Consider the following 16,055-nt stretch of genomic DNA (forward strand, 5'->3'; position numbering starts at 1 on the left):
AGGTACCTGTGCGCATGGCAGAAGCATTGCCTCCTGGATGCCCTCAAGTCACCATGGCACCAGGGCCAGCAGCTGGCAAGGGAGGCCAGAGGCATGCCGGGTGCTGGCCTTCAGGCCCCTGATGGTCCCCAAGGCTACCTGAGCCTCATCTGCAACCCTGAGCTTGCTTGCCTGTGAACCGCAATGGCACATGGTCAGTGGCGCAGGAGGAGCAAGTGGGGGCTGGGGTGGGGCTCCCAGGGGAACACTGAAGGGAGAGAGGGGGCTTCTGGGAGGAGAAAACAAGGGTGCTGTAGCAGAGGGAGGTTAAAGTGGGGGTCACCAGGCACTGGCATCCCAGCTGGAAGGCTCTGGAGGGCCTGTCAAGACCAGCTCTGGAAGACCGGCATGATGAGCGCCCGCGGTGTGAGGAGGGCTTTGGCCTGTCGTCGCCGTGTGAGGTGAGGGCCCTTAGTCTTCTCCAGCTATGGAAGAAGAAACTGAGGCACAGGCTGTGTGACTTTAGGGAGCAAGTGGAAGATGAGCTCCAGTATTCGGGTCTGAGCTGGCACCAGGAGGGACAGGGATTAGAAGAATTCAGCAGGAACAGGAGGCCTGGGAGACCAAGTGACTGAGGTGAAGGAACACTTAAGAAACCTATGTGAGGCCGGGCGGCGGTGGCGGCGGCGGCGGCGGCGGCGGCGGCGGCGGCGCAGGCCTTTAATCCCAGCACTGGGAGGCAGAGGCAGGCGGATCTCTGTGAGTTCGAGGTCAGCCTGGCCTACAGAGAGAAACCCTGTCTCGAAAACAAAAAAGAAAAAGAAAACAGAAACCTAGATGTCTCAGTGGTTAAGAGCGCTGGCTACTCCTCCAGAGGATCTGTGTTCAATTCCCAAAATCCATATGGTGGCTCACAACCATCTGTAACTCTAGGGATTCCGACACCTTCTTCTGGCCTCTGCAGGCACCAGGCAAACACATGGTACACAGATAGACATGCAGGCAAGAGTGAAAAAACACAACACAGCACGCATGCTTCAGGGCTGGGGATGTGGCCCAGCTGGCAGAGGCTCTGGGTCCCATCGCTGTGACCACACACTCCCAGGGTGATGACACATGGCTGTAATCCCAGCATTCAGGTGGAGAAGCAGGAAGAGCAGAAGTTCAATGTCATCCTTCCCTGTATAGCGAGTTTGGGGCCAGCCTGAGCAACATGGAACCCTGTCTCAAAAGATTAAAACTGAAGGAGGAGGAGGAGGGGGAGGGGGAGAAGGAAGAAGAAGAAGAAGAAGAAGAAGAAGAAGAAGAAGAAGAAGAAGAAGAAGAAGAAGAAGAAGAAGAAGAAGAAGAAGAAGAAGAAAAGAGAAAAAGAGGTGTGGGACCACACACCTTTAATCCAGTGCTTAAGAAGCAGAAGCAGGCAGAGTTTGAGGCCAGCCTGATCTACATAGCAAGTTCCAGCCAGAGCTACATAATGAAAACTTGTCTCAAAACAAACAAACAAAAAAGTCACCAGCACAGGTGTTGACATGGCCATCGTCACGTAGGGGTCAGGAAAGGGAAGCTGGAGGGTTCCCATGGGGCCACGCCATGGAGCCATCCTGGCGGTAGTTTTTGGAAGAGGAAACAGTTGTTTTGAGGGATTTCTGCTGCCACCTGGATGCTCTGAGGGTTCTGTATCTCTAAGTCGTATGTTCAACATTTATTAGCACACAGCTGCCCCAGCTAAGGCCACCCACAGCCCAATACACTGTGGTAACTTGGTTACAGAGGCACGTCTGAGGGTTATCTGTCACCTCCCCTCCTTGTTTGTTACTAGTAAAATTTCGTTGAAAAAAAAAAAAAAAAGAGGTTCTCCAGTCTGTTGCCGAGACAGAATTCTAGAAGGGTATCCCTTAAGGCACGTCACTGCCACCTGCTGGAAGTCAGTGGCACGACCATCAACCCTACACTAAGATCCTAGCGGTTCCCGCAAACAGTGGGTGCTTTTGTACTGTGGATGGAGCAACATTAAGTGCCAGTCTTGAGCGCCCCTTCCTCCTGGGAAAGTGTGGCTTGAAGGTGATGGTCCATCTGTCCTTTTACTGCCTCTCAACCAGATCCAGTTCCCGTTCTCCCGTCCGTCAGTTCCTGCCTGAGGCGCGGGCCACTGGCCACTGGTCCCAGTTGGTGTCACTATTTAGATAGGTATAGGAAGTGATAGGAAGCCTTACTGCAGGAAACCTGGCACCCCACCGGGAACCAGCTTTGAGGTATCAAAGCCATGTGTCACGTCCAGTTTGCTCTCTGCCTGTGCTTTATCCCAGCCCTGGAGCCTTCACTCGGCCATCATGGGTCCTGGCCCTCTGGAACCACGAGCCCAAATCAACGCTTTCTTACACACGTTGCCTTCCTCATGGTGTTTTATCACAGCAATGGAGAAGTAACGGATACAAATACATGAAGGCTGGGGCTGAGGCTAGTCCGTGGACTGCCTGCCCAGCAGCGGGTATGAGTGCACACCTGTAATCCCAGTACTTGGGAGATAGAGGCAGGAGGCTCAGGAGTTCCAGATCATCCTCATGACACAGCAAGTTGGCAGGCAACCTAGTACATGAGAACCCGTTTTTTTTTTTTTTTTTTTTTTTTTTTTTTTTTTTTTTTTTTTTTGGTTTTTCGAGACAGGGTTTCTCTGTGTAGCTTTGCGCCTTTCCTGGAACTCACTTGGTAGCCCAGGCTGGCCTCGAACTCACAAAGATCCGCCTGGCTCTGCCTCCCGAGTGCTGGGATTAAAGGCGTGCGCCACCACCGCCCGGCGAGAACCCGTTTTTAAAAATATCCGTGATAGGGGGGCTGGAGAGATGGCTCAGAGGTTAAGAACACTGGCTGCTCTTTCAGAGGTCCTGAGTTCAATTCCCAGCACCCATATGGTGGCTCACAGCCATCTGTAATGAGATCTGGTGCCCTCTTCTGGCATGCAGACAGACATGCAGGCAGAACATTGTATACATAATACATACATACATACATATATATATATATACCATATATATATATATATGATAAATATAACGAAGTACGTGAGTAATGGAGATGGAGACAATTACAACCCCTAATGTGGCAATGTTTTGCTGTGTCCAACCTGCCCAACCTCACCTGTGAGTCTGTCCCCATGGTGGCTGAGGTAAAAACCAAAGGCTTCAGGGTTTTTCTCTTTGCTTTATGGTGCTGGGGCTGGCATGATTCCTAAAAACCAACAACCTAGAGAAAGATGCACTCTTCCCAGACTGTGCCCTGGCCTTGGTCCTGTATGTGGGTGGGGAGAGACCTCAGCTCTTTCCTCGGCCTTCTGCAGCAGCCAGAAGCTGCTGGAGAGAAGAGAGGGAAGGGAAGGGGCCTCCTGGGTGGGAAATCTTAGTGCTGGATGATAACCCCTCTGGGGCTTTGGTGGCAAACCCTGTGAGCTGCAGTTCCCTAGTTGGGGGTCATGGGTGTTGAATGGGGAGAGTCCCACTGTGAGGAAGGGGTCCTCCCTGCTCTACGGGTTGATTTTTTGTTTTTTGAATGTTATTGTTTTGTAGAAGGATTTTGGAAGAAAACCAGTAAAATATACCTGAGCTGTCCAGTGCAGTCTGAAGACTGTTGTTCATTTCTAGCCCTGCCTTGTCCTGGGGGCAGGGGGGGGGGGCATCCGTTATGCTTGGGCTCTGGAAGACTTCCCTGTCCACTCCTCAGAGGGTGGGACGGGGAACATCTTGGACCTCTCTAAACCTGGTTTAGAGACTTCCAGGGTCCTGGAACCAGATTTAGAACTCGGTCTCAGTTCTGCCCAGATGGTTCAAGTGCAGAACTAAGGGAGTGAGGGCGTGGTTGAGGTTTTGGGGAGGAGGCTTGGGATGGCCCCAGCTGTACTTCTCAGGGTCCACATCCCCCACAGCTTCTCTTTGGAACACCAGAAATCTGCTCCCGTCTAATTACCAGAGAGAGAGGGTTCCTGTAAGAAAGCAGATCCTCAAACTCGTCCCCTTGAAATAAATAAGTAGTTCTGGCTCAAAATTAAAATCAGTTCAAAATGCTGTGGCCTCCCATGATATTTAGAGCAGAAAGCCAATGTTCTCTGTGTGACTCTAAGCCCAGTGACCTCTCTGACCCCCTCTCCAGGCACCCTGCAGGCCTAGGGCCATTGCACTGTTCCTTCTGTGCCTGCAGAGACCTCTCCACGGGCTCACTGACCCCGTCTTTATCTGTTCATTATAAGATATCTCACTTTATCTCCCTTTATTCTTCCTGAAAGTAATTATCACGAAGTATTCGATAATTTGTGGCCGGAGAGATGGCTCATCAGCTAAGAGCCCATATTGCTATCTTTTTTTTTTTTAAGATTTATTTATTTATTATATATATAGGAGAGGCATTTTTTTTAAGATTTATTTATTTAGCCGGGCGGTGGTGGCGCACGCCTTTAATCCCAGCACTCGGGAGGCAGAGCCAGGCGGATCTTTGTGAGTTCGAGGCTAGCCTGGGCTACCAAGTGAGTTCCAGGAAAGGCGCAAAGCTACACAGAGAAACCCTGTCTCGAAAAAAAACCAAAAAAAAAAAAAAAAAAAAAAAAAAAAAAAAAAAAAAAAAAAGATTTATTTATTTATTATATATATAGGAGAGGGTGCCAGATCTCATTACAGATGGTTGTGAGCCACCATGTGGTTGCTGAAAATTGAACTCAGGACCTCTGGAAGAGCAGTCGGTGCTCTTAACCTCTGAGCCATCTCTCCAGCCCCCCATATTGCTATCTTACAGAAGACCCAGGTTCAGAACTCCAGCTCCAGGGAATCAAAGTCCTTTTGGCTTCCAAAGGCACATACACACCAAATACACATGCACATATCTGCCAACCACACATACACATACCCCCCCCCCCAATGATTAAAAATAAAATTTAAAACGGATAGGAGCTGGAGAGATGACTCAGTGGTTAAGAGCATTGGCTGCTTTTGCAGAGGACCCGGGTGCATCCCCAGCCACCCACATGTAAACCCCCAGTCATCTGTATCCCAAGGGATCCGACGACCTCTTCTGGACTCCGCGGGCACCAGGCACACACGTGGTTCATTGACACACATTGCAAGAGAAACACCCATACACATAAAATAATAAAAAAATAAAATGTAGATATTAAAAAAGACGTGGAGAGGGAGTAAGATTAGGCAGCAGTCTAGTACCAGCCTTTCCACCAAGCGCCCACCCGATTGGCACAAATCGCTGGCGCTGGCTCCGCCCCTCCGAGGGCTCCACCTACTGTCCAGTCTGTGTAGCTGGCGGTTCGCCCTTTCCTGACGCCTCGCCCCGCCCCTTCCCTGGCCACGCCCTTTCCTTAGGAGCCTGATTGATTTTACTGGTCACACCCCTTCCGGCCCCTCCCCCGGCGCCAAGCCCCGCCCTCTCAGGCCCCGCTCCGGTGCTTCCCGTTCCTCCCGCGCGGGAATCTCTGCTCCGGCCGAGCATCCCTCGGTCCTCGTGTGTCCCGTCCGCCGCCCCGCGTCGGCTCTGCGCTGGAGCGGTCGGTGTCAGACACCGTGGCCGCGGCCCGGGCGGCGCCCTGGGCGACCCTGGAGGCCCCCGCCCGCCTCCTGCTGCAGGCGCTGCAGGCCGGGCCCGAGGGCGCGGGCCGCGGGCTGGGGGTTCTGCGCGCACTGGGCCGCCGCGCGGAGCACTTCCCCTGGGGCGGCTTCCTCGAGGCGCTGGGCCGCGCAGAACCCGTGGTGCGGGGCCCCGACGGCCGCCTGGAGCTGTGAGTCCCCGCCCGTGGCCCCCGCCGCCTCCCCTCTGCTTCTGTAGTGGAGTCAGGGTTCCATCTAGCCCAGGCTACCCTCGAACTCCTGCGGCCATCTCCTCAGTGCTAGGATTACAAGCGTGCGCCCCAACATTGGACTGAGACACGCCTTTCGTCCGGCATAAGTGCACGCAAATTGATTCTGTTTGCGTACTTCATCTCAAAGTTGCCGACCTGGTGTCGCATGCCTTTTAACCCCAGCATTCGCGAGGCAGAGGCAGGCGGATCTCAGACCCTGTCTCAGAAGAAAAATAAAACTTGTGTTGTGATGGTGCGAGCTGGTAATCGCAGCACTTGGGAGGCAGAGGCAGGAGGATCCCTTCAAGTTCAAGGCCAGCCAGGACTACATAGAAAGACAACAGAAAAAAATAAAAACCTCCAGGACAGGCGTCCTTATGTCAAGTGGACACCTGTGTTAAATTAAAATACAGGTCATACAATGTGGGGTGTGATTTCATCAATCAGGAAGCTAAGACAGGAGGATTGCTTCAAGTTGGAAGCCTGGACTGCAGAACTAGCAAAGCTATATTTAAATTTTTTTTTTAAAGATTTATTTATTTATTTATTATGTATACAGCATGTATGACTGCAGGCCAGAAGAGGGCGCCAGATCTCATTACAGATGGTTGTGAGCCACCATGTGGTTGCTGGGAATTGAACTCAGGACCTCTGGAAGAACAGCCAGTGCTCTTAACCTCTGAGCCATCTCTCCAGCCTGCAAAACTATATTTAAAAAAAAAAAAAAAAAAGATGTTACTTAAAACCGATGTGCTAAGTAATGCAATAAGGCCTGCTGGTTGTCAGTTTTTTAAAACATAATAATGTTCACTTTAAGGTAACACCGCTGTCACGCCCCCGCTCCCCACCCCTGCCCCTTAGGAGCTGTGAAGGGTGGGGTGAAGGGTCACTACCCTGTTCCTCCTCAGTGTCCCACTAGCACTGTGAGACCCTTTCTGGATTCTAGCACCGGTATTAGCGGCCGCATACATGTCAGGTGTCAACTCTGCCGCCCCCTTTCCATCCTCAGCACCTCTTGGTGGTTTGGCTTGGTTTTTGAGACAGGGCCTCACTATATAGCCCTGGCTGGCCCCAAACCTGTAGAGATCTGTCTGCCGCAGCGTCACGTCACGAGTGCTGGGATTTAAGGCGTGTGCCACCATACCTGGCACACCCCTCTCCCCAGCAACTCTTGAGACACCACCCATTCCCTGCCACAGTACAGCCCACCCAGTCTGCCCCACCCGGGCTGGCACATACCTCAGAGTACTTAGGGAGCTGAGGCAGGAGGATTGAGAGGTCAAGGCCAGTCTGGGTTTCATAATGAGACCCCCGACTCAGAAAACTAAAAGAGCTCTGATTGTTCGTAGGATCCCACTGTTGCTGCGGTTGCCTGGGGTATGCCGGAAGAACCTGATGACTCTGCTGATGGCTGTTCGACCCTTGCTCCCCGAAAGCGGTCTCCATTCCATGCTGCAGCTTGCCCAGCAGGACACAGCATCTGCCCCTGATGCCTGGCTCCGCGCCCTCGGGGAGCTGCTAAGGAGGGATGTGGGGATCGGAGTCTCTGTGGAGGGAGCCTCTCCATTGTCCACAAGCTGTCGGTCACAGCTCCGAGACCTGTGTGGGCGTCTGGGCCAGGGAGGTAGGGGGCTGAAATTGGCTCAGGCTCTAGATCCTGAGCAGGAAGACCAGCAGCTTTGTGGGAAGCGGAGGAAGGAGCCAGAGGAAGATCCTGCCAGCCTTGAGTCAGAGAGAGCTGCTAAAAGGTTCCGGGGTGAGGAGGAGGAGAAGGAGGAGGAGGAGGTGAAGGACCAGGAAGAGAGACCCAAGCTGGAGTCATCGGGATCCCCGTCAGAGGCAGGACGCACGTCACCTGATCCAAAGCAGACCGTTACTGAAGCCGAGAGTCCTGGGATTGGCCCGGGTGTGGAGGAGGCCGGGGGTCCAGTTGAGAGTGTGGAGTTGCCTAGAGTTGTCCAGGTACTGTGCTGGAGGCTGGTTTCAGAATGGTTCTTCCCGATAATGGTGAACACTGGTTGAGACTCATTTCCCCCACCAGAGACCCCTCTAGTAAATGGAGCAGGGATCAGGGGGCAGGTTGTGGAGGATGGAGGAGGGCATCCAAAGTGATGGAGAGGAAGCTACCGTGAGCTGGAAACACCTGTCCTAATGATCTAGGGTGTGGTATTGGAGGGTTTGGCTCCTGCTGCTCTACCCAATGGCATGAGCCATGCCAATATCCAGCCAGCCTGCCTGCCCATGCTGGGTCCACCTTCCCCATTAAGGTTGGATGCAGGAAAGACACACAAGCCTGATTCAGACATCTTGTAAGATGGAGGTGGCACATTCCTGTTTCTGAATTTCCTTGGCCATTAGTTCCCATTGCCCCCACTTAAAGGTTTTATTATTTCGTGTGTGTGCCTACTTGTCTGTGTGTGCACCACATGTACATGGTGCCCATGGAGGCCAGAAGAGGGCATAGAATCTCCCAGAATTAGTTACAGGTGAGTGTGAGCAGCCGGGTGTGGGTACTGGGAGCTGAACCCAGTTCCTCTGGAAGAAAGGGAAGTGTCTAACCATTGAGCCATTTTTTCCAGTTCTTCCCCAGGTGTTTTTTACAGAGGGAGCCGGGAGGGCCCTCCGCACAAACAGTGACTGCCCTCTCCTCCACAGGACCAGGTGCCCAGGCTGCAGCAGCTGCTGGAGGCCTTCCAGGAGGTGACTGACCCTCTCTGTTCACCACAGCCCTTCTTCTGGCTTCTCTCTACCTTAGCCATGCCCAGGGGAGCCCCAGTTCGTGGAGCCTGGTATGGGGCTGGGTAGGAGGGAAATCTGAGGATAGTCCCCACAGAGCCACGTTTGGATACGGCATCATCCCCCCAAGAAGTCCTTCTCAGGTGGCGCCTTCTAAGAGTGGCCTCTGTGACCTGTCACAAGCACTCTTCCGGCCCTTACTCAGGATTTGCCCCCCCAGGGGCTGGAGGGGTTGGAAGAGGATCCCCCAATGGACCTGCAGTTCCTCCATGAATGTAGTCCCAGCCAGGTGAGACAGGCCTGCCCTGAGATCACCCCTGCACCAGCCTGTTTCCCCGTCTCCCATGGGACACAGGGTTCTCCTGAGTCATTTCTTAGCCCTGGTTCCTCCCACTACAGCCCTCCCTGCCCCGGCTCCCCTCATGTTCTTACCCTTCCTGTTGCCCGCTGGGCTTGTGGCCCAGCAGAGCCAGATGAGTGCCCTGGTTTCCCCCAGATGGAGTTGCTGTGCAGCCGGCTGCAGCTGCCGCAGCTCCCCGATGAAGGCCTCCTGCAGCTCTGCAGCCGCCTGCTGAGTCTCACGCCAACCCTCAGCCTCGCCAGTGCCTCCGTGTTGGCCAGGAGCCTCTTTCTTGACCGGGTGGGTGTATGTGGCACCAGGAAGCCTGGGCTGTGGGACCCTTGAGTTCTCAGGGAGGGGGTTTGGGAGAGGGGCCAAGGGGTGGGCCCCTGGCTGTGCATACTTACAGCATGGAACTTCTTCCCACCTGGGCCCCAGATGGGGCTTTTGGGTTTGGGAGCCAGGGGCGGGCAGTGCAGTCCTAGATAGATTTGGCTTCTCCTCAGTAACGGGGGAAACATCTGAATCATGTGTGGGATAAACACTTCCTGAGGGAAAGGAGTGACTTTGTCCTCTCCCTGGTGACTAGATCCTCTCCCTGCCGTCATCCGCCTCCAGGCTGCTCAGAGTCGCCCTCGTCTCCTTCTGTGTGAAGTACACCTACCCTGTCTGCAAGGCCGTCCTTGTTCCCCTACTCCAGGACCCAAGCATGGGTAACTACAGAACCAGTCCCGGGCCTACCCTCTGTGCCCTTGGGGCCCTGCTGAGTTGGGGTTCGGTGTGTAAAAATGCTAGTTTGCTCCCAGACGGGTGCCTCTCGTCCCTGCCAGCCTGCTCCTGCCTCCCCCAGCCCTCTCTCCTCTCCGGTCTTTGGCCCAGGTCCCATGCAGACGGAGTTACTGTGCTCCCTTATAAAGGATGAGTCCCTGGAGCCAGACATGCAGGTCCAGATTCTGGGGTGAGTGTGCAGGCTCTGATGCTTACCCCTCCTCCTCCCCAGGTCAAGCCTGCATGAGGCCCTGGGTTTCATCCCCAGCACCGCACACAGACACAGACAGACAGACAGACGCACGCACGCACGCACGCACGCGCGCACGCGCACACACACACACACCACGGCATAGCACATGCTGCTGCCCCTGGGGTCTAAACTTGCCTTGTGTCCTTTCCTCTGGGCCCATGTTGAGTACCTGGCTAGACATCATCCCCAGTTTTACTGGGTACCTTGGGGAGTGCAGACAGAAGGCTGGTCCCTCTCAGAAGGAGCTCAGCCGGACACATGATAACAGATAACCGTTGTCGCCAATGTCAGACATGAGTTCAGTCTCCACCTTGTTTATTGACTTGGATGGATGGACTCAAGTTCAAGATTGTTTTTATTTATTTAATTTATTTGGTTCTTTTTAAAAAAGATTTATTTATTTTTATGTGCATTGGTGTTTTGCCTGCATATGTGTCTCTGTGAGGGTGTTGGGTCCCCTGGAACTAGAGTTACAGATAGTAGTGAGCTGCCATGTGGGTGCTGGGAATTGAACCCGGGTCCTCTAGAAGAGCAGTCAGTGCTTTTAACCCCTGAGCATCTCTCCAGCCCCTCATTTGGTTTTTGAGATGGGGTTTCTCTGAGTAGCTTTAGCTGTCCTGGAACTTGCTTGGGCTGGCTTCAAACTCAGAGATCTCTCTGCCTCTGCTTCTGGAGTGCTGGAATTAAAGGTGTGCGCCACCACATCCAGCTTGTGAATCTTTCTTTAAAAAAAGACAGGGCTGTTACACAGAGAAACCCTGTCTCAAAAACCAAAACAGAAATGGAAAAAGAAGAAAAAGGGGAGTATTCTTAACTAACGCCAGCCACTGCTCACCAGCCACTTCAGATCTTACACAGCATCTACTTTCTGCATACAAGAACTTCACGGACAGTGGGCGGGCGATCAAACCTGGGCAGGTGCTGGAGCCTGGGGTCTGCAGCTGTTGCCCGCTCGACTGTGTGCCCGGTGGTGGGAGGACAGCCCTTACTCACTGTGTGTCCTCTGCAGGCAGGTCCTGGAGCTGGCCTGGAGGGAGGAGACATTCCTGGTGCTGCAGGCGCTCCTGGAGCGCCAGGTGAGTGGACTGCCTTGAGAAGGCTGTGTGGGGCCCAGCAGCCGGCTTTCAGTCCGAGGTCCCGGCGGCCGGCCTTCAGTCTTAGGCAAGCAGGCTGCCTTTCAGCAGTGTCAAGAGTGGGACAGACAGCTGACCCCTGGTCCCCTTAGCTCCATCTCTTTCTAGTACCTGCCTTGGAGCTGATGCCTCCCCTTTTCTCTCATGTGGCCCAGGCTAACCTGGGACCCCTAGGTAGTGGAGGGTGACCTTGAACTCCTGGTCTTTCTCCCTCATGCTGGGATTATAGGTGTGCCCCACCACACTGGGTCAACAGGAGGGAAATGTCCCCTGACCTTTCCCCAACCCTCTGCCTGGTGCTTAGCTGTCAGTGGTTCAGAGAACAGGAATGTGCAGAGCTCACAGGGCTGCTTCGACGGCAGGCCTATAACTCACCCTCCTGCTTCTCACGCACTGACGCTCACCAGCCCTGGGTCCCTGTACCTGCTTCTCATGTGTCCAGCTGGGGTTTGAGCCCAGGACTTGGCACACGCTAGGCGGGTGCTAGGCTTTGGAGCCGTAGTCCTAGCTCATGGTTTTGGAGACAGGGTTCCACTGTGTAGCCCAGGCTGTCATGGACTTTATGTTCCTTCTTGCCTCAGTCTCCCAAGTACTGGGATCACAAGCCTGAGCCACTGTAGGTGGCTGACTGGAAATTGCTTTTTTGAGATAGGGTCTCTTGTAGTCCAGAGTAGCCTCGAACAGGGCAACCTTGAATTCCCAATCCTCCTGCCTCCACCTGGGATTACAGGTATGCGTCACTGTGCCCTATTTTATATGATGCCAGGGACTGAACCCAGGACTTCATGCACGCCAGGCAGGGCTCCGTCAACTGAGCCCTCTCCAGTCCTGCTCTTTGAGTAGTATATTCTGGCATTTTCTATATTACCACCTGAAATTCTCCATCCTTATAGTATTACTATTATCACTGTTTGTCTTGGGGTGTCTATTGCTGTAAAGAGACACCATGACCACGGCAGCTCTTATAAAGGAACACATTGAATGGGTGGCTTACAGTGCAGAGGTTCAGTCCGTCATCATCATGGTGGAGCATGGCAGTGTGCAGGCGGACGTGGAGAAAGAGTTGAGAGCCCTACATCTTGTGCAGGCAACAGGAAGTGAACTGAGATACTGGGCGTGGCTTGAGAGCATATATGAGACCTCAAAGCCCGCCCCCACAGTGACACACTTCCTCCAACAAGACCATACCTCCTAATAGTGCCATTCCCTATGAGCTTATGGGGGCCAGTTACATTCAAACTACCACACCTATTATTATTTTGAGACAGGGTCTCATGTAGTCCAGGCTGGCCTTGAACTCATTCTATAGAAAGATGACCTGGGCTCCTGGCCATCCTGCTCTGAGTCTTTTGATTATTGGTGTACAATGCCATTCCTGGCTTCTCTCATTTTTACATCTTAGGTAATTGATTAATTATTATTCTTGCTGTGATAAAATTCCTCCCAAAATCAACTTAAAGAAGGCAGGCTTGGTTTTGGCTCACGGTTTAAAGATACAGCCTGTCACATTGGGAGAGGCTTGGGCAGGAGCCTGAGGCTGTGTCCACATTCAGAAAGCGAAGAGATGAACCCTGGGTTCTTTCTGCTAGGGGACCCCAGCCCGTGGAATAGCGATGAATCCTCCATTCCAGGAGGATCTTCCTTCCGTGGAACCTTGCTGGGAGACATCTTCACAGACAATAGTCAGAAGTGTGTTTCCATGGTGATTCTAGACCCATCAGGTAGACAGTGAGGATGGACCGTCACAGTGATCAACCGTGGCTGTTTATGCCCAGGTCTCCTTACCTGAGAGTAGAGGTCGTAGTAGTACTTCCTCATCGGGACCACCAGCCCACAAATAACGACACACAGAACTTGTTAACTATGAACGCTTGGCCTAGCCTCATTCCTAACTAGTTCTTACAACTTAAATTAACCCATATATATATTTTTAATCTACGTTCTCCCATGTGGTTCGTTACCTCATTTCCATACCACCTGTCCTGCTTCCTCCATGTCTGGCTAGCGACTCCACCTTTCTTCTTCCTGAAGTTCTCTCTCTGTCCAGAAGTCCTGCCTGACCAGCTACGGCTGTTCAACTTTTATTACACCAATCACAACAGTACGTCTTCACACAGTGTACAAATACCTCACAACAACTTCACACAGTGTACAAATACCTCACAACAACTTCACACAGTGTACAAATACCTCACAACAACTTCACACAGTGTACAAATACCTCACAACAGGAGACCACATGAGCTGTGGTAAGATTTCAAGGCCACAGGTGTGAAGTGCCGAGTGCCACCTGTAAGTGGCCATTCGTTATTGTGAAGAGTTGGCCGTGCCCCTCACCACGCCCGACATTAAGGCTTCAGCCTTCACTGAGGCAGGCTGGTCCCAGGCTCCCCGTGGTACTGATCTGAACCTTCGCAGGGACAGTTGCTATTGGTGAGACCACGTGTCTGCTGTTTCGCTCATCTTTCTCACGGTTACTGTGAGCCTTGTCCAGCTGTGGGGCCTGGGTCCTCACTTGATGTTAGCTTTCCCTTACTATGGTAAAATACCTGAGGTAAACAGCAGGAAAAAGGTTGGCTTGGGCTCACAGGCTCCATCTGTGCTTGGCTCCGTGGCTCCTGGGCCTGTATGAGGCCCATCATGGTGGAGTGTGTGGTTGGGTCGGCCGCTCAAGTCGTAGCAGCCGAGAAGCAGAGAATAGGGGCCAGGCTACTTCCGTCTCCTTTATACAAACCCTGAGACCACGCCTTCAGCATGTGGGGCTGTGGAGGAACTCTCTAGACCTGTTCTAGAGCACTCTGTTCCGCTACCTGCCGGGAGATGGAGAGCTTGGGATCGAACCCAGGGCTGGCCTTAGGACGCTGCCCCATGTCCCAATGCCTGCAGGTGGAGATGACCTCTGAGGTGTTCAGTGTCTTGGTGCAAAGGCTCTGCAAAGAGGGACCGGCGGCCACCACCTCCATGGCTTACGCCAAACTGATGCTGACAGTGATGACCAAGTACCAGGCCTGCGTGAGTGTCCCCGGGGGCTCACTGGCGGGGCCAGCATCTGGGGGCAGTGGTGCTGGGAAGTTAGGACACTGGGAAGTTAGGGCAGCACCATGCTGTCCTTCCCCTTGAGCTGACCCTGCCCTCAGCTGCCATGCTTGTGAGGGGACATGCACAAGCCTCTGGTGACTGGAGGAGGGCAGCTGAGTCTTCCTGGGGACTGGAGGTGGTGAACGTGTGGGGCAGGCTGAGGCAGGAGGATGGCTGTAAGTTCAAGGCCAATCTGGGCTACATAGTGAGACAAATATAGAATGCCCTCAGACACTTGTCTTTCTGTGCGTTTTGTTTTGAGATGGGGGTCTGCTGCCTGCCTTGGGCTCGGCCCCCTGGCCTTGTGTCCTGCCGCGTTGGCCTCCTGTTTGGCTGGGGCTGTGTGTCTGTGTGCAGCCTCTCTATACACATGAGGAGATTAGTTATGTGGGACTAGCAGCATGGCCCAGAAGGTCATGGGCCAGAGAGGCTTTCATTTTGTTTTTAGACAAGATCTCATGTAGTTCAGAATTTGCTCTGCAGCCAAAATGACCTTAAACATCTGATCCTCCTGCCTCCAGCTCCCGAGTGCTGGGATTTTGGGGAAACTACTATGGCCTGGTTTATGTAGTGCTGGGGAGGGAATTCAGGGCTTCTTGCTTGCTAGGCTCTGTAGCTCTGGCTAGCCTGAACCCTCGATGTTGACCAGGCTGGCCTCAGACTCACAGAGACCCTCATGCCTCTGCCTCCTGAGTGCTGGGATTAGAGGCCTGGGCCGCTACACTGGGCTCAGCCTGCTTTTTCATACAGTCCAGGATCACCTGGCCGGGGGTAGCACTGCCCACAGTGGGCTGACCCTCCTGTGTTACCTGTCACTCTACAGAAACACCCCACAGGCCGAGATGATGGGGCGCTTCCTCTCTTAAGGCTCCTCTTGACCCAGCTGTATCTGGTGACAGCCAGGGTCGGTCATCACACAGCTGCATTCCATGATCCCGGGAAAGTGGGAATCTGATCTGTGTGTGCTCCGAGGTTTGGGGGCTGCTGGCTCCTCCTGAGATGCCTCTAGATCACAGAAGGGCACCCCCTCTGGAGAAGGGTGTCAGGGCTGCCCTCCAGAGGCATGGGGAGCCTGCAGGGACCTTCATCTGGGGAGGGACCGTGCCTCTGTCTGCTTTGAGGAGTTGGGGTTGGAGAGTGGAGATGAGGAGCCTGAGCCCCATGGGAAGATAGAGGAACAGGTCCGAAGGGTGTGGCGGCCATGGTGGTGTGCCCCTGACCCTCTCTCATCGGGAGCCTGGACGGGTCAGGAGGGCCATGTGAGACACGCCTCCGTCCAGCAGCAGGGCCTGCTCTGAGCTCCACAGCTGGTAGAGTTCCAGGTCCTTCCGGTGCTTGCTTCACCTCGGGAAGTAGTAAGGTTCTGTTGCCAGGAGCCTGCCCTTGGCTTCCGTTCTCCATCCTATGCAGGGCTGTGGGGTGGTGAGGAGATGGGGGCCAGGCTTCTGCAGTCCTAGCCCGATTCCTTCCCTCCAGATCACACGGCACCAGAGCCTGGACCTGGCTGTGGCCCTGGAGCCCAACGCCACCTTCCTGAAGAAGTCCCTGCAGGTAGCACTGAGACATGTGGCCCGCTGACCACCCCCGGGACACGGTTCCCTCACCCCTTGCCTCAGAACCCCCACGAAGCACAGCCAGCTCAGGACTCAGCTGCCTCTTGCCCGACACCCCTGGCTGTGCAGGGGCCATCTTGACCCCAGAGAGGAGGCCCTAGGCTCCACGCTGGCCGCCACTCCTGGTCCCAGTGCAGGGACGGTGGAGGGCCAGTGGTGGATGGGTGGTGTCCTGGGACAGCCGGGGTTCCAGTGTGCTCAGGGGGAGTCTTTTGTGCTCAGGTGTATGTTGTGACCCTCCTCTTTTGTTTCTGAACTGAATATTTTGTAGTAGTTTTTAATAAAAAGAAAAAAGTTTGTCCAAGCACATGGCTCACCCCGTAATCCC

At 53.8% G+C, this 16,055-nt stretch overlaps 1 protein-coding gene across 1 annotated transcript; it reads left to right on the plus strand.

Moving 5' to 3' along the window:
• The first annotated feature begins 387 nt into the window (after window positions 1–387).
• On the plus strand, window positions 388–16,031 carry Fance (FA complementation group E). Its single transcript, XM_076558065.1, has 12 exons — window positions 388–440; window positions 5,194–5,276; window positions 5,389–5,746; window positions 7,156–7,768; window positions 8,462–8,506; window positions 8,748–8,831; window positions 9,039–9,182; window positions 9,472–9,595; window positions 9,762–9,840; window positions 10,913–10,979; window positions 13,923–14,048; window positions 15,591–16,031. Exons 1-12 carry the CDS (start codon window positions 388–390, stop codon window positions 15,690–15,692), a joined length of 1,878 nt encoding a protein of 625 aa, XP_076414180.1. The 3' UTR covers window positions 15,693–16,031.
• The last annotated feature ends 24 nt before the right edge of the window (window positions 16,032–16,055 follow it).

This window comes from Peromyscus maniculatus, chromosome 21 (genome assembly GCF_049852395.1).
Source record: "Peromyscus maniculatus bairdii isolate BWxNUB_F1_BW_parent chromosome 21, HU_Pman_BW_mat_3.1, whole genome shotgun sequence".
NCBI lineage: Eukaryota > Metazoa > Chordata > Mammalia > Rodentia > Cricetidae > Peromyscus > Peromyscus maniculatus.

What these genes read in the sequence shown, in the direction of transcription:
- Fance (XM_076558065.1), top strand. Translation starts at nt 388, where the DNA reads ATGATGAGCGCCCGCGGTGTGAGGAGGGCTTTGGCCTGTCGTCGCCGT. An exon ending in TCCAGTCTGTGTAGCTGGCG is followed by an intron (nt 5,277 to 5,388) that starts GTTCGCCCTTTC and finishes CCCGGCGCCAAG; the next exon opens with CCCCGCCCTCTCAGGCCCCG. An exon ending in GGAGCCTCTTTCTTGACCGG is followed by an intron (nt 9,183 to 9,471) that starts GTGGGTGTATGT and finishes CCTGGTGACTAG; the next exon opens with ATCCTCTCCCTGCCGTCATC.